The sequence below is a fragment of the Clupea harengus genome, chromosome 14 (genome assembly GCF_900700415.2).
Source record: "Clupea harengus chromosome 14, Ch_v2.0.2, whole genome shotgun sequence".
Taxonomy (NCBI): Eukaryota; Metazoa; Chordata; class Actinopteri; order Clupeiformes; family Clupeidae; genus Clupea; species Clupea harengus.
The window spans coordinates 18,085,007-18,106,825 of NC_045165.1; the positions used below are offsets into that span (position 1 = coordinate 18,085,007).

At 43.8% G+C, this 21,819-nt stretch overlaps 1 protein-coding gene across 4 annotated transcripts; it reads right to left on the reverse strand.

Moving 5' to 3' along the window:
- Window positions 1-351: 351 nt before the first annotated feature.
- hmbox1a (homeobox containing 1a) lies at window positions 352-21,722 on the reverse strand. Of its 4 annotated transcripts, none has more exons than XM_012836716.3 (10): window positions 20,975-21,722; window positions 13,700-14,344; window positions 11,838-11,923; window positions 11,024-11,134; window positions 9,103-9,259; window positions 8,139-8,221; window positions 7,688-7,783; window positions 7,457-7,575; window positions 6,915-6,971; window positions 352-5,062 (listed from the first exon to the last, which is right to left on the reverse strand). In XM_012836716.3, the coding sequence occupies exons 2-10, from the start codon at window positions 14,341-14,343 to the stop codon at window positions 4,658-4,660; spliced, it is 1,758 nt and encodes a 585-aa protein (XP_012692170.2). In that variant the 5' UTR covers window position 14,344; window positions 20,975-21,722; the 3' UTR covers window positions 352-4,657. The 4 variants fall into 4 exon arrangements, with proteins under 4 accessions (XP_012692170.2, XP_031435742.1, XP_012692169.2 ...); XM_031579882.2 differs by having other exon boundaries at window positions 7,457-7,578; XM_012836715.3 differs by having other exon boundaries at window positions 7,457-7,572; window positions 20,975-21,665.
- Window positions 21,723-21,819: the final 97 nt, after the last annotated feature.

Consider the following 21,819-nt stretch of genomic DNA (forward strand, 5'->3'; position numbering starts at 1 on the left):
TTGGCCATAATGCATATAACCATGTACATACTGACAACCCTGCTAGCACCTGGCAGATTTGGCAGTGGGCTTAAACAGATATTTATCCTTACTTAAAGTAACACTATGGAGTTTCTGGAGCGGCCAGCTAGGGGGCTACTTTCTGCTGGACTATTCAGTAACTTATTTGCTGTCTTGCTTTGTTGCACTTGCTTGATGTTTGACTGTTAGGAAAGTTGTTGACTCGCTAGTTTGTCATTTGTTATTGTGATAGCTATGTTGGCTAGCTTGCAAACAACTTTCCTAACACAGTCAAATATCAAGCAAGTGCAACACAAGACAAAGCAAGACAGCAAATAAGTTACTGAATAGTCCAGCAGAAAGTAGCTCCCTAGCTGGCGGCTCCAGAAACTCCATAGTGTTACTTTAAGTGAGTTTGTGGTAATGATAATGTAGTTTATGAATTATGGTATTGATCATCCAGTCTTTGCAATGCATGGATACATTTCATTTTTAAAACACTGGCAAGTGACTCAGCAGTCATTGATGAGTTTTTATTCTCTAGAAGATACAATACTAAAATAAACACAAAGTTTAAAAAAAAAAAGTTTCGAAAAAAAACAAAGGATAAAGTAACAAAGCCATATAGATCTTATACTACAAAGTAATTACAGAACAGTCTACTGTCCAAAAAAGGCACTAAATTCTGAAATAGGAGAAGATACAGGACTTAACTATTTCAAATTGATACAACAATTTTTATCCATTTCACCTCATAGAACATCTGTTAATATATTTCATATATTCACATATTCAACAAGGGGCAGGAAACCAAGACGGCTGCGTTCTATACCCCCGTGTTGTCAATGGCAAACTACCTCCTTCAGGATTGGAGAGGGGAGATCTCTACGACAACCTTGTGTGACCACTACAAGCATTCAGGTGTAGCCTATCGGGAGTCTTCTAGGCTGTTACTGGTCTGCAGCCCTGTTCGGTTAAGTCTTTACGTCTAGAGACATTGTGTATATGCGCAAGCGTGGGCCAACAGTGTCCAGGAAGAGTAACGAGTGATTTTTATTTCCACAGACCTTGGCTACCTACCTGTGCAGGTAGACTACATGCTACATACTGTGCACGGCAACCATGCACTTACTCTCTGTTTTTAAAGTGTCATTAGCAAGCGAGCTGATGTGCCTACGCCGTCTATATTTAGGTATAGCCTATACAAGTTTCACAGGGTTAGTTATGTCTCATGATTGAAGGGAAAGTGAAATAGCTAGCATTTTATAATGGTAAGTTTTGCTCTAGCACTGTAACCTTGCGGAGGGGAAAAGCCAGATTTATTTTAGTTTTTATTCTTGTTTTTTTTGGACATAGCTGTCTGTGGTTTTCCTACAGAGCAGTCTAGAATGGCTCTAGAATTTACTAATTTCATTAATTCCAAAGTCCCAAAATTGGCGGATTTACCATTGAGAGAGCCCACCAGGGTAAACGCAAAAGGCAGATTGTGCATACATGATAATAAAAAATACAAAACAGATAAACATGAAAACAATAAAACATGATTATTTTAAAGAAGCGTTTGAAACTGGAAATGTGTTTCAAACACATAAAGCATTTCTTGACAAAATAACAAAGGTTCATTTGATGCTATACACTTCTGCTTGGCAGAACTTTACACAAAGAAAGAAATCAAAACGTATAATATTTCTCTGTCTCTTGATTTAGAATAGCTTTCCTTTATAGTCTCTTGAGATACATTTGATATAGAAGTAAGCATTAGGTTAGCAGATACTGATAGCAGAGCATTGCGGAGTTCTGTCTAGCTCTGAGGGAAAGGAAGTGGTGCACACACCAGCTTAACCATCATCCAATACATAATGAGGAAAGAGAAGGGATAGATTTCTTAAAAAGCTTATCTAGTCATTTTCCGTTCACATTGAAAGCAGCGTCCTAAGGGTCAAGGGAATCCGCTTATGATACAGCGGGTGGCACTGAATAACCACAGCCTGGCCGGTCCCTGTCCCCGTCTCACCCCATCAGTCAGACCTACACTCATACTTTGCCAATGGGCACGCTCGGTTTCCGTGCCAACATGATCCGCCTTGGCAGACCCCCCCAGGAGAACACTATGGACAGCTGTGGAGCGAAGCACGTACACGTGAAATGTGGAAGATCCGGGGCAAGGGAACCCAACGTTCTTTCGCCAGACCTGGCCTACTGATTTGTATTCTGACTCCAACACACCTGCCTGTTATCCTAACACACTTCTCGAAGGCCTGGATAGATAAACTGGGACGCAACCAAGCTCTATGCAGGGGGTGCAGAAAGAAAAGAAAAAAACTCTCTTTGGCTTGACCCCATACATGATCCCTTATAAGGCTCTTATTTTTGAGTACTTCTCATTCCCAAAGATCTGATTTTGACGGCAAAAGTGAATTTCAATTAGGGGTCTAGACAGAACTTAATGGTTTTGCACAGTACTCTTTCCTGGCAAACGCTTTCCTGTATCAGAAGCTTATCCATTTAGACCACAAAATCCCATCCACTCCATATCCTGACACTGCCAGACTATATCGCTGGTCAGTGTTCACTGGGATTGTAGTCAGGAAACTCTCAGTTGAGAAGAGCTGAGTCTGTGAGCTTTCTGACCAGCCAATCAATGAGCTGAGGAGGTGTGCTGAAATAATACTTTATAATCTCTATGTAGCAGGTCCAGACCCCAATCAACACAGTGATATATGAGGCATTGGTAGGTTATAAGATCCCCACACCACATCTGCCAACATCACTCCAAGCGAGCACCTAATGACAGCAAACTAATGTCAGGTTTCAGATAGACTCTCCTGCCTAAGGATGAGCACTCTCATAGTGAGATTGGAGGGTCTATTTGTACTTCTGTACTAAAGTGGCAATCTAGGGGGCGAATTATAAAAAAAAAAAAATAGCATATGTTGCCGTTATTTCTTTAACAATGACAAAAAGGCTACGGTAAATGTTTAGTGTGCTAAATACATTATTTAACACAAGTAGCAAAATGCAAGGACACACAGGCCGAGTGCTGTCCGATAGCTTTTTATAACCAGAGTGGACATAGCAGGTGACTGTGAACCCTCATCATCTCACACTCTGGCCCATTAAATGGAATCATACACAATCACTTTGGGTAAAGCCAGATACTTGTGACCCGTCAGCAACACAAATACACACACACACACACACACACACACACACACACACACACACACACACACACACACAGCTTTCCTATTCCTCGTCACTTGGCCTTTTCCATCGCCTGATTGTCAGGAAGCCGATTTCTCCCAACTGCACTTTGAGTGCAAGAAAGAAGCACCTTAAAATCTGCCTGAAAATCACCTTAAAATCGCCCATACCACCTTGAAAAAGCTCATACCACCTTACCATCGCTTATACCACCTTGAATTAGCTCATACTTCCTTAAAATCTCTCATACAATCCTGACATTGCTCATATTGCATTAGAATTGCTCGTGCTACCTTAAAATCTCTCAGTCTCCCTTAACATCTCTCACACCACCTTAAAGTCCCACTGGTTAGACCACTGTTAGCATCACACTATTTGCAACTGAAGAGTATGGCCTCTTCAACATTTGTACTGATAACAGGTTATTCTACAGCAGCTGTCAGAGAATATATTATTGTACATGACTCTGTGAGGTTATCTGTCGTGTGAGGAACTGTCTAAATGTCTAAGAACTCTGAAAAAACAGGACAAAAAAAAATCCCAAATGATTAAAACCGTTCAGTGTGGTACTGATAGAATACTCGCTGAATAGTGGAAGAACCTGTCGTATATGAACAGATGACAATTGCATTGATCATGCAGACGATCTGATTTCCAGTTCGCTTCTTGACCATTCATAGCCATTGGCATCTGGGGGAGAATCTAGATACACACTGCAGGAGTGGGGCATCTATGCTAGTGCCAGTTAGCACTGAAAGAGAACCATAGGGAGGGAGATCGACTGAGAGGGACAGCAGCTAAGAGGTACAGAGGTGGGTAAGGGGCCGTTACTGACTTGTCGGGGCAAATGCGCCAAAAAGAAAACGCATAGGCAACGTGGCGTCATACCCCAGGGGAAATTAACAGGTTCTGTGATTATTAGAGTATTCTGATTTTAGTTACACACAGACAAGAGCATATATGTTTCTGTTTCACAGACACTGAAAACTGCAGAGGATGTCTATTCTCACCTCTGTCTATAGGGGGCGCCCTATCACAACATGAGCTGTAAGGGGATGGTGTTTTTCGGGGCGGGAAGCAGGTAATGTCAGAAATGGCGGTGAGTCTCTACTTATATCATTATGTCTGTTTTTTGTTTGCCTTTGTTTTTTTTTGGTCATCGATGTCACCAACACCACCTTCCCCCTACTCATCTTCACATCACACTTTGACAAACACAGACTCCCTCTGTCTCCCACTCACAAGGTCTTCTCTTCCACCTCCATCTCTTCTTCCTCCCTCGCCCCCACCCCCACCTCATGCCTCACCCTGTGCCCCTCAGCAGTGTCTGCTCCGGGGGAGAGGGAGAGGAGGGGTGGCGTGGTGTGGGAGAGAGGGGAAGGGAAGGGAAGGAGGTTTTTTTGGGGGGTTGTGTGGGTAGTGGGGGTGGGGTCAATAGGACAGGACGGGTGGCTCAGTCGTCATCCAGCACCTCAGTCTTGATGTCCCCGCTGCCCGTGGTGGCGTGATGGGCGAGCGCCAGGATGGAGTGGTTGACGGCTGCCATCTCCACTGCCAGCGTGATGGGGTCCTGGTGCTCCCCGCCGTGGCCCGTGCCATCCTCCTGGAGGGGGGAGGGAGACCAGGAGACAGCGGTCAGTCTGGGGCCCTCTGATGACGCCTGCTGCTGCTGAGGTGGCTGCTGCGGCTGCTGCTGCTGCTGCTGTTGTTGTTGTTGTTGTTGTTGTTGTTGCCCCTGCAGCCCTCCCCCGAGCCGCCCTAAGGGGGCGCCACCTGCAGCTGCCCCCCTCTGGACTCCCAGGCCCACCCTGCCCGGGCTGGGCCAGGGGGAGAGCCAGCTGGGGAGCAGAGTGGGGACCTAAAACCGCAAGAAGGGGAGGGGTAGGAAGGGTAGGGGTGAAGGGGTTTTTATTGTCACAACCTGTTTGCTCTCCAGAGATTAACTGATGCCACATCTTTAACCACACTGGTTTTGGTCCAGTGCTGCCATACGGAGACCAGCGTGGTTACAATGTTGTCCCTAATAAACTTTGGAGCATTAACTGCTGACTCTCGTGCCTTCTTTTGCTGTAATCAATTCGAGTTTCCCAGCATGTTTGGCTGGGTACATATGGGACAGACATGCACTTTTCATCTACAAAACACTTCGGCCCTGCTTTACTAAAGTCACAGAAAACATATGTACTGTAATGGTTTAACAATGCATCGCTAAACGTCTTATACATTGCTGTACAAGTAAGATGTTTTTAACCCAACTTTTGTGTGCACATATAGGCATGGGTTTACAGCCGTGACCACTTTGGACAGAAAACTGAGAAACCGCAAATATAAAAGGACATTAAATGAATCAGCCTTGAAATACAGTATGTTGTTGAGATGCAAGAAAAAGTCAGTTACAAGGGGAAACACTATATCAGAAACTATTTCTTAGAAGGTTAATGTCGTGAGAAGACATGAAGAGGCAAGCCAGAAGAGCAACAAAAGTCAACAGTGTCCCGCCTTTCAACCCAACCCTCCAAAACCCAACGTCTGGATAGTGAATGTGTCTGATTAACTCGGCGCTCTGATGTTTAGAAATATCAGAGGCTAATCGAAAAATTGCCTGCATCTCCATACTCTCTGAAATGAATGAATCTGCTATTTCTCTGTCCCTGCATTTTATGTGTGTGAATAGAAGTCACAAAATGCTTATTCATGAGGGGACAATTTGGCCAAAACAGACTACAGGTGAGTCGTTTGCTCATTAGGCTCATCACAAAGACAGCATTGTCTGCATTTTGCAAGAAGATCAGCTAGGATGGGTTATGTGGGATGTTAAGTCAGTGCATATTTTAACGCATGGATACAATTCAAATGATTATTGTTTGTTATACATGTGTAAGACATAAACACGCATCAACCATTTGTAGAAACAGGGCCTTTGTGTTTGTAACTTTCTCACAGTCTCTTGTGCTAAGCTTTCACTGCGTGTAAATACGGCAGAGCTATTGTCATGGAGGTCTGAAATGCAAAGAGAGGATAGAAAAAAGGAATTAAAACAGCCAGGGTTTTTATTCCATGCAGTAATTTCTTGGTCACCAGCAATGGATGCAGAACAAAGTCAGAGTGATCCTCGGGGGAAAGCAAACGTGAGGAGAGCACCAAACAGAAAGGAAATCAGGGATGTTGTCAATTTGATTCAGGATTCTAGAAAACCATCAGGAATTGATGTCCTCTTAATCTACTGGGGGAAATGTTTTAATTAAATAAAATTAATTTTAATTTATGTGAATCAGAACTGAATGGATATCTTACGAGTTATAAAAACAACCAGTGATGTGCTACCACTGGCTATGAGGCACTTTTTTCACGAGTTTTTAATTAAGCAAGTAAGAAATTCGATTTCTATCTCTATTTCTATTTCAATCAAATTGACATCATCCCTGTTGAAGTAACCTAGTGGTGTGTTGTCACTGCCCACAAAGGTATACTAACGCTTAGCAAAGAAAGCATCTCCTTGCTAAAGAGAATAAATGGCAATGGTACAGATCATTTTAATTGGGTAAATTTGTAAAATGGTGCATATTTCTGGTTGTGTTAATCTGGTGAGTATATACATGGTGCATCATTTTGGTTTTGTTAATCTGGTGATTTTTTGTTTTGTTTGGTTGAGTTAATCTGGTGAGATAATTTTTTTTGGTTGGGTTAATCTGGTGAGATTCTTGGCATACCTGAGTGGGAGATGACAGGCCACCTCTGCTGAAGCCAAACGCTCTGGCCACTGCTCTCTTACCAAGATAAAAAGACCACATCACAGGTCAGCGCCGTTGCAACAGGCAGCAGATTTCTCATTTCAGACAAACGCTGGTGTGATTTACAGTAAGGGAGTCGCTAAAAGAATGCGCATGACTCCACACCAATAGAAGCTAAAGGAGCAGTATGTGGGCCTACTGTTTGTAAATGCTTACAGACTTAAAGTCTCAACTCTAAAAGCATCATAAAAATAACATAGTGTTCTCACATATTTTATGCATTCCGTTTGTTTGGCCAGAAGAAACCAAATGTCATCAACAAAAAGAAAACAAATCTTGTAAGGAACAAGACAAACTCAAATGTACAATATTACTATAAAACGCAGTCTTTGTGAATTACGTTATGGTTGCTGTCTGTAAGCATTTTTGTTTACTGTTCAGATACACAACCCCCCCCCCCCCCCCCCCATACTGCACCCTCAAACAAACGAAAGAAGAGCGAGGAGTTGGTGGAGCCTTACCCCGCCCAGAGCTTGATCCGAGGCCACCTGCTCAGGGTAGTCGCTGCCATCGATGTCGTCGCTGTTGGAGTGACCTCCAGGGCTCTGCACATCTATCCCATGAGTGTCCAGGATTGCTGCTTCTTCGAAAAAAAACAGACCTCGCCATAACATATCTGAGCACTGACCAGCAGGTGGCGCTCACACTGACCCAACACTGAGGTTCTCCCCCCTAGGGGGCTTCAACTTTACCTATGTTGGCTCTCCGCTTGATCTCCTTCCGGCGGTTGGCGAACCAGTTGTAAACTTTGAGGGACGTGACCCTCTCGAGGTCCGACAGCTTTTTCCCTGAGAGGAAGAGCAAGAGAGAGAGGTGACCATGGCGCCGAGTCTGGCGAATGGAGCATGATGTCGCTCTATCTGTCCTAGACTGGGTTGATCATTTCATTCTACATCTATTCTGAGAGGAAGCGGTTGTTGATCATTAAAAGGGTGTCTCTAGTTAACCCGGTTGTATATATCATTTTGCAGGTCCTCTCTTGTAAAGAGAGAATGGTAGTGTGTCATTAAAATTAATGTGTTTTTATTATTTTAAATCCTATGCATTTTACAAGAGTGGTAGTGTGTTATTAAAATGGATGTGTTTATTATTTGGGGAGAAAATGGTAGTGTGTCATTAAACATGACTGACTGAGAATCTCACCTGGCTTCTGAATGACGGCGTTGCAGGCATTGGCAATCTCCTCCCTTTTGGCTTCGTCTGGGTACTGATTATCATTAAAGTAGCTGGAGGAAAAAGAACAGGCATCGCACTCAGGTGAGCTTCTGGAAATTTCTATCCAGGACAGGTTTCCTTTCGGAGACACTAGGCTCCTGCCAGTCTGCTGTGCCCCTACCTTTGTGTCAGCTTTACCTTCGTAATGCCAAACTTGATCTTTGAGGCCTTTGGGTGAATGTGGGTCAGATAAGGACCTGTGCTGCCCTTGACTACAACCACACTAAATACGCAGACTGCGCAGGACACAAAGCAAACTGATATGAATATTTGAATGAATATCTGTGAAGGCTTTACTGAAAGCAACATCAACATTAATCATTAACATCAATGTAAAATCATCCTCTAAATTTTGGCATAGCACCAAATTAGTTCCCTTTTTCAAATTTCAGACGATTTTGACTAATGTGTTTCTTCGATTATCTTTGCACATTTCAAAGGTATTGACAGGACTAGGGCAAATTAACTGTTTGTAAGGACACAAGCAGAAGAACCTTTGAGAGCGTTAGACTGTGCCCTCTCTCAAATGGCTAATCCTAGTTTGTGCACTTGTGCCCTTTAAGTGCACATTAATGCACTACACTTTTGTGAACTGTCAGAATGGCTGACAACACTTAACTTTGAAGGAGTTAGATGGGAGAAGGAACAATGTGAAAGAGGAACCTTTTTGCCACTCTTCTAACATGTTACCAACACGGACCACCATTTTGACGGGTGAAAGTAACAGGAAGACCCTGTAGATGCTTTCATCCAGTGTGACTTCCATTACTGTACAGATCTACATCTTCATCAAACGGACTGCTCCCCTGGACACCAGACCCATAACCTTGGTATTGTTAACTAGCACATCGCTCTACCAGCTGAGCTCCAGGTGTAGCAGTGGCAGCCTCACCTCTCCATCACGGCCAGGCACTCTTTCCTCCAGGTGAAGCGACTGCCCCTGCGCAGGCGGAAGCTACCGGGGGTGGAGCCCAACGGGGGCGGAGTTTGTCGCCACTCCACGATGTCCTCCAAGGCCAGTGGGGCGGGGCGCATGGCCAGGGTGGCACCTGGGGGTTGAGTCAGAGACAAAATAATGTTTAAAAAATAAAAAAATAAATAAATAAATAAATAAAAATAAATAAAAAAAAGACACACACACATACACACACAGAGGTACAAAAAACACCCCCACACACACACACATACCACAGCACAGCACACGTTGAGCAAACACACGCAAATGTGCTGTATGCTATGGAAGGGGGATGATGCATCTCTTCAGAGGGGCGTAGGGAGTGGTCTCTATAGTGTCCATGGCTGGGGGAGTGGGCAATCACTCATTAGCGCCTGAATGCACATAGGCTAACTGGAGCAATGCCCTTTATTCTGTCAGGGCAGCAGCATAATACAGCATAATCAGTCACAGCTGCAGAGAAGCCGATTTGCAGATGAGGGCTTTGATTTCTACCCCAAAAAAAAACAACTGAAAGAAGCTGACCTGGGCATGTTTTTGACCCAGTTTTGTCAGAGCCACCTGGACCCTTATCGCTCTCACCTTGGCCTGAGCAGAGTGACAGACTGACAGACAGACAGGCAGACAGACAGACGAACAGACAGACAGACAGGTCTGCCTCAGCTCAGCTCTGATGAGCACTATGATGCAGCGCAACGTCTCATCTCCCCGGGAAGACTCCAGGGTCACCCCTCGCATCTCGCCACATCCTGTCACAATTATATCAATCACAGCGAAGCTAAGTCTGCCTCCTGCCTCGTATTAGGACTCTTTTATGTCTGAGGGCTGCTTGAACGCTTGCCAACCCATTCCTGGCTGAGCTCCCTGCTTTAACAGGGTGACATTGATCAGACCGGAGCCTGGGTGTGAGTCACGTTTTAGCTATAAGTGGGGGAAGGTTCCGCAGAGGCAAGGTCACCGCCTACCCTGCCAATCCTCAGACTCAACACTGCAGTGGTTTACCCACGAAGCTCAGGAGAAGGCAAGAAACTAAAGGGCCACACTTTGTACGCATGCTAAGACATTTCTGCTGGTTAAACAGGCAGCCGTAGATCAATGAAATATCCATCCACACAGTGACTGGGAGTCTAACTAACACACATGGCGGCTGAAATACACATACATACATACACACACACACACACCCACACAAACAGAAAAACACATGAGTATGAGCTTAATGGAATGATATATTTAATTAAAAATAAATCTGCTGTATAATGCAATGCAGATACAGGGATACTTTATGGATATTTTATATATAATTTACATAGTGACCTTTGGTCAGTAGCCTGTTAGTATACATACATGTGGCCACAGTTTTTACATCCATTTTTAAGCTGAGAGAGAGAGATCACCACACCCCCATCCGGTCACTGCAAGGCACAGCTCTCCACTCTGGCATATATATATATATATATATATATATACAAAAAAATAAAATAAAATAAAACTTGGCAAGAATCCCAGTCTATGTCCATGCTTAAAGACTGCACCTCCCCTATGCTCCATAGACCAACAGGGGGCGCTGTCCTCCTATGGAGGTAACAGGAAGTGGAGCAGCACTGTGGTGGCCTGAGGTTGATTACGGGTGGAGGCACAGCACAGACAGACACAAGGACACTGATGGATGGGGTTGGGATGAGTGCTTTTAATCATGGATTTACTAATCGGTTGACTGACTGATTGACTGACTGATTGATCAATAACTAATAATGGATCGATCGAGTCGAACAGCTGAAGAGGGGCTGCCCAGGTGGGAGCAGGGTGCTGTTGTCGTAGAGATGGGGGTGGTGGAGTTGTTGTTGTTGGGCATTACCAGGCGTGGTCTTCTCCAGCTGGTACCAGCGGAAGAAGGCGCGTTTCTTCTGTTCGCTGAGGTCAGAGCCCTGCTGCAACAGCCAGTGGGAGATACGACTCTGACTGATACCTACGGTGGGGGAGAGGGGGAGAGAGGGAAAGAGAAGGTAGATGGGAGGGAAGAATGCATGGAGAGGTAGAGAGAGAAAGAGAGAGAGGGGGGTAGAAGGAGTAGGAGAAGGAGAGAGAGCAAGTCCGAAAGAGATGGGGAAGACAAATATGCCAAGTAGGAGGGGGGAGGCAGTGCAGATGCACAGGATTTGAGAGAGAGGAGGAGAAAAATAAGGGAGGTGGGAGCAAAGGAGTGGGGGAGATAAAAATGAGAGGAAGAGAGGAAAACATGAGACAAGGTAAAAATATAGCTTCCCCAGCTAACGGAACACACCAACAGTGACATCAAAGCATCTATCTCCGTTCAACACATACGCATATGACTGTGATGTACACTTGTGTCAGCTAAGCAGATGCTAGACCCTCAACTGTTTCTACGGTAACACTTTTGTAAATGAGGTGGACAGAACCTGTGGGTAAAGCAGTGAGTGGGAGGCCTACCTACCTGTGACCTGTGAGACCTACCTATATGTGACCTGTGACCTGTGAGACCTACCTATATGTGACCTATGACCTGTGAGACCTACCTACCTGTAACCTGTGAGACATACCTAACTATGACCTGTGAGACCTACGTACCTACCTGTGACCTGTGAGACCTACCTACCTGTAACCTGAGAGACCTACCTATATGTGACCTATGACCTGTGAGACCTACCTACCTGTGACCTGAGCCACCACTGCCTGAGAGATCCGCCGGTTTCCCAGAAAGGCTTTAATTTCCTCCTTGATTATGGCACTGTCCCTTCTGTGGACCAATTACAAATCACACGACAGACAGACAGACACACACACACACGCTCAGGATTACACGTGATTAATTCTTGGGATGATTCAGAAGAATTTTTTCTCAGTTTGTGTCTTGGAACGTGAGAGAAACTGGAAGTAAAATAACTGCTTGAAAGTGTTAGTGTGAGATTGCTGCTCCTGCTGAGTAGAGCAGGTGGCTGCTAATGTCTCCAGTACACACACACTGACTTCAGACTCGCTCCAGAAATCCCTGCCACCTGCAGTCAGTGAACTGCACATCTGGTTTAGTTTATAGCCCACTGTTTTAAACTGCGAGCCAACGTGCTTCAACAAGAACGTACACTGCTGGTCATGGCATCCATTCTCCTTCCATCTGCTTTGTTTCTTAGAATGTGCTCCCTCCCTCCCTCCCTCCCTCCCTCCCTCCCTCCCTCCCTCTCTCTCTCTCTCTCTCTCTCTCTCTTTTTCTCTCTGCACATTATTAGCATTAGCTCACATTAGCATGTCTGTATGGTACAGTACAGGATATGTTCCCAACAGAAATGAACCTCCGGAGACAGAATTCTATACATAACACTAATCTGGAATAGACCAACTCATTTTAAAAGGCAATCTTTTTTTGTTCATTTGTGTGTGTGTGTGTGTTTTACGGGGTGTAAGAAAATATCGATACACTTGAGTATCGCGATGTTATGTTTCGTGATACTATATCGATTCTCAAAAACACTATTGAATTCTAATTAATAGTTCACATGCAATGATTCGTGGCAGACAGTGACTCATTTTCCTATGTTCAGATTGCGCAAAAAGTAGTGCTTTGATGTTGGATGTTACAGGGACTGTGATAAATGCAAATACAGATTCAACTGTATCATGGTACGTATCGCAGATGTCAGAGTCTTGCCAATACACAGCCCTAGTGTGTTTGCATCTGCACATGTGCATCTAAATATGTAATATTATCGCTGCAATACTGCTGTCCAGGCTATAGGCATAACACCAGGCTTTGTTTACGACACACTGACCTACAACCTAACATCCCCTTCACACCTTATTTTAATAAGCACGCAGGCTACAGAAGGACCATACACCTCATACACAGTGTACAACGACTCCATGTTTTCCTCTCCTTCAATCTGATACTAATACACTCTCCACTCATTAAAATATCCATAAGCCCTCAAAACTCATCCACTGTACACACTTCACAGCAACTCTGCATGTAGTCTTCACATTACATATTCATCAGCTGAGCTGGAGGGCAAATGAACGATCTGGTGTTGTTTCCCTGGTACCATTATTCTACTGCTGTGAATCTGTGCGGTCTATGAGAAACATGATATCATGCTCTAATCCACAAGACATGGCCCCGTTCTTCTCTATAAGACAGCTGTCCACTGGCCTATTAGGTGTCAAGGCTTGACTGTGTGTGTGTGTACCTGTACTTCCTAAGCTCCTTGGCTGATAACTTGTTCACTGATATATGCTTACGATTGCTTCTCAAAAATAAATAAATATATAAAACTTAAATTTTCTACCAAGGTGAAGTGAAACTGATTTCTGTCCAAATGTTGCATCTTTTGCATTTTCTACTACAACAGGGTTTGGGGAGAGAATGTGAAGAGTTTCGCACATATGTGCGGCACACGAAAACCTACGTAAACCTGGCCAAAGTGGACCTAACATTGCAAGGAGCCAGCTCTGGAGTGGATCGGCCAGATGAAGGCCAAAGCAGAACTGGATCTAGCTCAGAGGTAGCTGCTGTGGGACTGACCTCATGAGTTCCTCCACCTTGTCTTCAATGTCCAGTTCTTCCTCCGTGGGCTCATACCCGTAGGGCCGTGGCGGGGCGTTGGAGACGGGGTAGCGGGGCGGAGAGAGCTTCCCGTTGGCCATGACTGCCAGGCTGTCCCCGCGCCCGTTCTGCGCGGAGGTGGGCACCGGCAGGGGGATGGGCATGGAGGGGGGCGGCAGCGTGAGCGGCAGCGGCGGGGGCGAGGTGTCGTAGTTGTTAGCTGAGGATGGCGAGAGGGCGGCGCCCCGGTAGGCCGTCTGGGTGGCCGTGGAGGTCGTGGTGGTTGCTGCGGCGATGGCGATTGAGGCATTACAGTTGGCGGAGGCGAGGCTGGAGGTGTTGGCGCCGGACGCGGCGATGCCAGCGGAAGCGCTGCTGTTGTTGTTGTTGTTGTTGTTGCCGGCGGCGGCGATGCTGTTGGCGAGCGCCGGCGTGCCGTTGTTGGCGAGCGTGGAGGAAGGGGCCGGCCGGCGGCCGAACTTGTCGGAGTGCTCGCGGTCTAGCCGCTCCAGCGTGTCCAGCGCGTGCAGGATCTCCTGCTTGGTCATGCCCGTGCGACGCAGCCGCTGGAGCAGGTCGATCTGCTCGATGGTGTAGCGAGGCTCGTCTGTGTAATGAGACATTCTGCACAGACACATGACGAGAAGGGGGGAAAGGGGAAGAAAAAGGGAGATGGAAAGAGATAGAGAGAGAGAGAGGGGGAAAGAGATAGAGAGACAGATGGAGTGTGAGAACAATAAAGAGAGAAATAGGGGGAGAGATGGAGAGAAAAAGATTGAAAGAGAGACATGGAGAGAAATGAGAAAGATGGAGAGTAATGAGAGACGGAATGGAAAGGAAACGAGAGATCAAGGGTGAGGTCAAAGACAGAGGAAAAGAGAGATAAAAAGAGGATAGAGGAAGCGGGGATGAAATGGAGGGGGAGAGAGAGTCAGAGAGCAGATAGACAGAGAAAGTGAGAGACAAAGATGCAAAATGTAAAAGGTTAATTTTAGAAAACTCTTTAAGTTATGCAGGAACATAGTGATGTATCTCTGAGAACCAGAGGATTGGGTTCATATTTTTCCTCTACCCATCCAGTGTCAGCTGAACCTACTGCTGATTAAGGCCTGTGCATAGAGATCTGAATCATGACCACATGATCTGTAGAAGGGAAAACAAAGATCAAACCAACCACAACAAACTCCCTGCCCTTAACTACGGAAACACAGAGAGACCAATTTTAGCTCTAGATCAGAGTATTGATGTTATGTTCTTGAACCGACAGCAGAACAGAAAAAAATCCAAATGCACGACTTCTCTCTCATGTACAAAGTAACACATACAGAGAGGCATTGACCTCACAACATTGCAGTGTATGTGCCTGTGGTTAATCAACATCAAGGGCCAACTGTGTGTCTTACACAAAGTAGGCCCCGATTTTTCTTCTCATATTGCACACAAGACTACAAATAGCTTAGTTGTGATGTTGAAATTGTAAATGTGGTCTTTATGTACCCTGCAGCTTAGTGAGACTGGACTGTTAACAGTCCCCACAAATATACATGCATATATATACCTGTCCACGCAAATTACATTTTTGAAGTTCTGTACACCAGAGGTCTGCAGATTCCAAAAAGGGGATATACTAGGGCCCTGTGATTCGGTATAATTCAATCGGGAAAACAGAATTAGTTAAACGCGGAATTGCATGGAATTTGACATTTTTGTGAAAGATGTTGTCAGAGACAGCTAGCCAAAGTTAATGAAATGACAACTCGATGAATCTTATTATATCAACCTCTCGCGTTCGGTGGTTTTAAAATATAGTTTGCCACATTGATGGCGAACTGACGCATCCCTATGCATTGTGAACCAAACAAGAAATACGGTCACTTGCTGTAGACTGACACAGGAGACTAAAACTGGCCATTGGGGCAGCGTCTGAATATTCTTAGAATAACCATAACACTTACAATGTACATGTCGACTTTGCACTGAGTCAGTAAGCCACTTGTGTTCTGATAGTCTTGCAACTGGAAACCAGCGGGTAATCTTAATCAAATTAAATTAAATTGAAAATGATAGTAAATGAAACTGTAATTGTTGTCTTCAAGGTTATACTACCCCTATATTACCCTATATATACACCCTACACTCCCTACCCCCTTAACAGGATAGGTCTATCACCTAGACAGATAACAAATGTGTGCAAAAGCACAGTCGCCCATGTCCTGAGGACATCTATTGATTGGACATCAAATTGATAAAGCCAAATCTAGAAAAAATAAGACAGAAAACACAGAATCTGGCAAAAAAAAAAAAAAGAAAGGATATTGGCAGAGAATAAAACTGATTTCAGAGGGCCCTAGTTTACCTAGAGATGGGTTTTATTTTTGTGGTTGCAGTTTACCATCCAGTGGACTGATTTGTCTGTGAGTTCTAGGCTGTCAGGTTAGGACTCTCAACAACACCTAAAACAAGAGTCAAGGCTGGGTGGAGTTCCCCTAAAACACAATGGCGAAAACACAACATATCTGTCAGAATAGTCCTCTGGACTGCCTCAACCCGGCTCTTGCCCCCAAAACTGCTCCAGGTGCCTCGCACCTCACCCTCCACCTGCCTTATTAAAAAGAAAAAAGGAAAAGAAAAACATTCACCTCTGTCATTTCTCCCGCGGGGAGTTCTCTCTCGCGGAGATAAAAAGTGGTATTCAGCTGACCTCACGTTTGAATTAATACATTAAAGCCATGTTTACCTCACTCCAGAGCTGGTGTGTATTTCACATCTGTTATTAATATATAGATATTTTTTGTGCTCGTGTGAGGGTGTGTTGACCATTTCGACTCCTTTGATCGTTTTCCATTGCGCCAAAGCAGGGCAGCTCTAGCCGGGCTGAGAGTGATGTGGCACACGGACAGACTATTACATATCACTACATTCTACCATGACAACAGGGCCTTTGGCATGCTATTGTATGATATACAGCATAAATGCATGCACAGGCTGCCTATGCTTTAACACTCTATCATACAGTGCAGACACACACACACACACACACACACACACACACACACACACACACACACACACACACACACACACACACACACACACACACACACAAGGGCCCTTTATCCCACACAGAATCACATCTACCCACAGCCTGCGGCTCCTCAGAGATTTATCTCCTGCCTCCCAACCACCCAGCTCCGGCAGCATCCGCCCTAGGCTGCCCCCCACCCCGCCACCGCCACCACCGATAGCAGCGGCTAGTATCAGTGAACTTCAGCAGGCTTTTTTAAGCACGGCAGAATAATCAGACTTAGAGACGGCCGAGAGGGGTGGGTTGAGGTGGCGGATAGGGTTGACTTGAAGAGGGGGGGGGGTGGAATGGCAAGAATTGTTCCCATCTAAGACAGCAGACTGAAGACAAAAGTCTAGTTTTTAAATCTCCTCCTCCTTTGTGTCTTTGTTATATAGAGAGCAAAAGGGAGGATGGGGCATGAGAGTCTACTGTAGGGTCTCCTGTTCTATACTGTACTGTGCTCTACTGTGATATGCATGCACAAATGTACACAGCGTGCCATGGATGGATGAGCACTGTAAATGAATACGACACCTGTACATAATCCAGGCTGTGTTTCTGCCAAGGCATAGTCTTGTACTTCTGTCTGATAAAAGTTTAAGAATACGTCAGGAGACATCCCATTTGTGAAATTTAACATCATGCTTGAGGGTAAACAGCCAGCAGCCTAAAAACAATGTGAAATTGGAGTTCATTACGGACAATAATATTAAACAAGCAAATTGCTTTTGTCGTTAATTTAAATTCAGGTTTACTTCAGAGATTTAGTCCCTCAAAATCTTCAAACAGCACTTACCACATGGGCGGCAACACATTCAGCTAAGAATAGTTTGCCTATTTTAACAAGAGAACACATTTAAATGCTTACGTATTTACTTTCAAATATCTCACTGCAAAAAGAGGTAAGGTAGCCTAGATAAACATATAAACACATACCATGCATAAACGCATCACTGACAAACTGATATTCTAAAACTGAATTTGGTGCACATTAGTCACTTCTATCCTGTCAAAATATATATTCTGTATCCCTGTAAATGCGCATTGTATTTGTTATCTTCTTGTTAATGTGGCATATTTACATGCTCCTGTGATATATTTAAGGCTTACAGTGTGTGAGATTATACTAAAACTATTTCTACGTGTTGGTTTACAGAGAATCAAGTGAAAGACCGCCACATGGAGCAATAAGTTTGAGTTGAGTTTACGGAGTTTTAAGAGATGTACAAGATTCAGTCGGAATGATAAAGTTCACGCAGGAGCTTATCACCTCTCGGCTGAAGAGAAACGTTCTGACATTCACATACGCAGTTCAATCTTTTAAACTCAGTCGCAACAATGTTGCTTAATCATGGATCCCCTGGAGAGCTGTAACTAACTAACTCTTTAACAATGGGGCCTCAGTTGAGAACCTCAATTCTCACAGTTCAGCTATTAATCTTATCTTGTCCGTGTCCCATGGTGATCTTTCTGACCTAAAAAGTTGTAAGTTACTGTCACTGCTGGCCAGTGCTGGCCCTGTCAAATTCCACACCAGCAGCGACACCTCAGGGTAACAAGCCTCTTTTCTTAGAACTGTGAAATTAGTAGATGTTTGCTGCTTGAACTGAACTGCTTGAAATGAACTTGAACTGAACTGCTTGTTGATGACTAAACTTGATTTTTCTCTTACAAGTGTTAGCACACCAGCAAGTAAACATTCAGCAGGAAAAGTGACACGCGACAACATAGTGTTTTTTTTTTTTTTAAATGACACCTTTCCATCTTTAGCCAGTTTTCCTACAGGTGTGCATATTTTTAGCTTGTCGTGGCGGAGAAAAACACAGCCTTGCACTTGAATTCCTTCAGAGTTAGATGCAGCAACAAGGCTAGGTGACATCTGTTGCCAGACCACCTGCGCTAAAATAACACTCTCTTTTTGTTTCGTTGGTGTTGGACTTTGAAAGCTCTTGTCAGTTGCTTGTGAATGTAATGCCTGAGGTATAAGCTTAGCTACTAATGTACACGAATACCAATTTTGATATAAAACAGATATAAAATAGAGACTGAGCAGCCAGGGTAAATGGGATTTATTTATGACAGTGGCAGTAGTGAATAGAAGAAAACAACACTGGTGTATTAAATTAAAAAAGAAAAATGGAAAAAAGCCGATAAATCTGTCGCATCTGTTCCATCTTTTATAACACGTCTTCCCCTACAGCTGTTCGCCATATAATGTCAATCATCTCGACAGGAACAGTTTAGCTCTGCTGACAAGCGCTCGTCAGGTTTATTCATGCACCTTTGCTCAGCAGAATCTCTGCTGAAAGATTTCCGCTCACTCCAGCCTGCAGTATAGCCGCAGGCCTTTGAAGTTCCGAATGAATAGATGATTCCCAATCCTTGGGCTACGAGTTGGAGTCTTTCCTCTATGAAGTTTATCATCACATAGAGATGATTACTAGTATCCTCGGTGTTTTTATGTTGTATTGTATAACATAAAAATCACATAACAAACTGAGATTCGCTTATTTCATATCACGTTCGTTCAAAAATGTCTTTAACTGCTTATATTTTGCTGAATACATTCAGCTCAAAATAAACTGCAAATTGCTTCGTAAGTGAGTTATCATCATTGCCTAAACGGAAGGAACGTATACGGTAACGTTATTCAGCCTAAATGTCATTGAGCTTATGCTTTTAAGAATAATGGGTCGGGAGAAATGCTAATTTAACAAGACTCATGGCATACAACACAATGACCTTCAAGATGAACACTAAAAGCATAATTCCTGTCATGCCATCTGATTTTGAATACACTGTGTCCCTAACAGCAGCCTGAAATAGTCAGCCTAAATACTGGTGTGCCTAAAACTACAATTACAAATTTATTTTCACGTAACACGTTCTGAACACACAACTGAGTAGAAAATCGATTCACAAATCGCTTGTTTGACTATATGTAAATTGTTACAAAATACATGTTAGCACTCATGATAAACGTATATCTTTATGTTTACCACATCGTTTAACATCACATATCTCAAGTATGCAATCTTACGCATATAAATACACCTAAAGCAACAACGTCAATAAGTCATTTGGTGCACAAGTTCTGCAAAGAATGCTCCTTTGGAAAGTTGTGGAGCGTGCCTTGGACTTGGAATAAAAGTTCACGCAATGGGATGCGGTCGCAGCCGCCATATCTTGGCAGAGACGATAACGTTAACGTTAGGTAGTTCTCTTAAGTAACGTTAGGGGTTATAGATAGCAGTCCCGCCAACACAAGTACTTACGTGGGTCTTACTACTAAAACCCTCACGAGGATGTGATTCGGTTAGATATTAATGTATCAGAGTGAAGAGACCGCTTGTTCTGTAACAAGTTAAAGCTACTTTGCGAACTAGCAAACAATAGCTAGCAAGGTATAGCTCACCTAGCTCGCTAGCCAGCTCATTTTGCAACCACATATTTGACGATTGATGCAAAATATTTTCATGATTGACTTGGTTAGCTACCTAGGGCTAGTTAACGTTGTCTTGCAAGACACTCTATACGTTATAAAGACTACCCAATTAAATATAAAGCAACGCTTGTATTACAATTCACGTCGCATTTCGCTACCTGTAAATTATACAATTTGATAGCTAGCTCACTAGCTAATGTAATAGCTTTACTGTAACTAGATCTAACGTTACTGATGCCGACCTACCATTATGTGACAGTTCACTTTCCGTTAGCAAGGTAGGGAACTTTGCTAACTAGCTAGCTAGCTGTCGCAATACTGCACGACTTTGAACTGTCACGAACTTTTAGGATAGGAATTATATATGAAGCTTGCTTGAATCACAAACAGAATGCATAGTTAATGCTTACTCATTTGCATATAACGGATCCCTGTCAGTTGCATTAGCTAGCTCGCTGGCTAGCCACCATCAGTGATACTTCAAGCTAACGCCAAATCACAATTCTGTCTAGCGTGCTAGCGACAAAGCTAGTCATTACAATATTTTGTAAACCCTTGACAGCGTTGAGAGAGTATCAGATGCCTTGAGTGAACAAAAGCAAGCAGCGCTTGTTAGTTGTGTAAACAGACAATTAGTACGTATCTGGTTTGCAAGACAGGGGTCAACGCAAAATAATAGCCCGACTTGTTTGCAGAGCCCTTCTTGTTCGCTTCATAATTTGAGCTGGCGTTATAGTCTTACCTTGATCTGTGAATCTTGGGCCTCTGTCCACCACAGCATTTAATTACTGGGCTATGTATTGGTCCTACTGTAACTGTTTCCCCTGATTCCCGACACAAATATGCACCGAGGATTTTGTTTGCTTAGCTCGCCCTCGCTGTCCTCCTAAATTGATTTCATTTCGATGCGAGACAGATTTGCCTTTGTCTGACAGACAGAAGCCATATTGATATTAACAGTAGGCACTATGCGGTTTCATGGGAGTCGTAGTTCCCTTGGCATGAAGAACCGGGAAAGAGGAATGATAAGTATGAAGAGACTAGCAAACCCAGAGCAGGGAGCAGTCCGTCAGTCTACTTGTCCACCTTCTCTGCGATTTGTCTGCTTTCTTTTTTTTTTTTTTTTTTTTTTGCTGAAACTACGTTTGCCTTGATGATATTAGGCATGGAATATTGATGCGATATTACCTTACATTAAAAACTATAAGGGAGAACATGCATGGGAAATACAGTTGATAAGTCATATCTAGCAAAATATTTCGAATGCAAGGTTTTATTAAGTGTTTGAGAAATGTTGCAACATGTCTGACACGAGCGCAAGAGATGAGTGATGCATTCCAGTACAGTAAGCATGATGTAAGAAGTCAAGAAGTCTTGAGTGGCTCGAGAACTAGAATGACCGCTCCTTAGCACACGAAGAACTTAAAAATATAAGGCTTAGAAAAAATATTCTCTAATTAATTTTGAAATGGCATGGGCGCCATCTAGTGTTTGCAGATAACAGAAACCGTCTATAGTCTGTACATTTATTATTTACATAATATGGGTGTGGCAGTCGGACGTGTGACACATGCTACTTCCAAAACA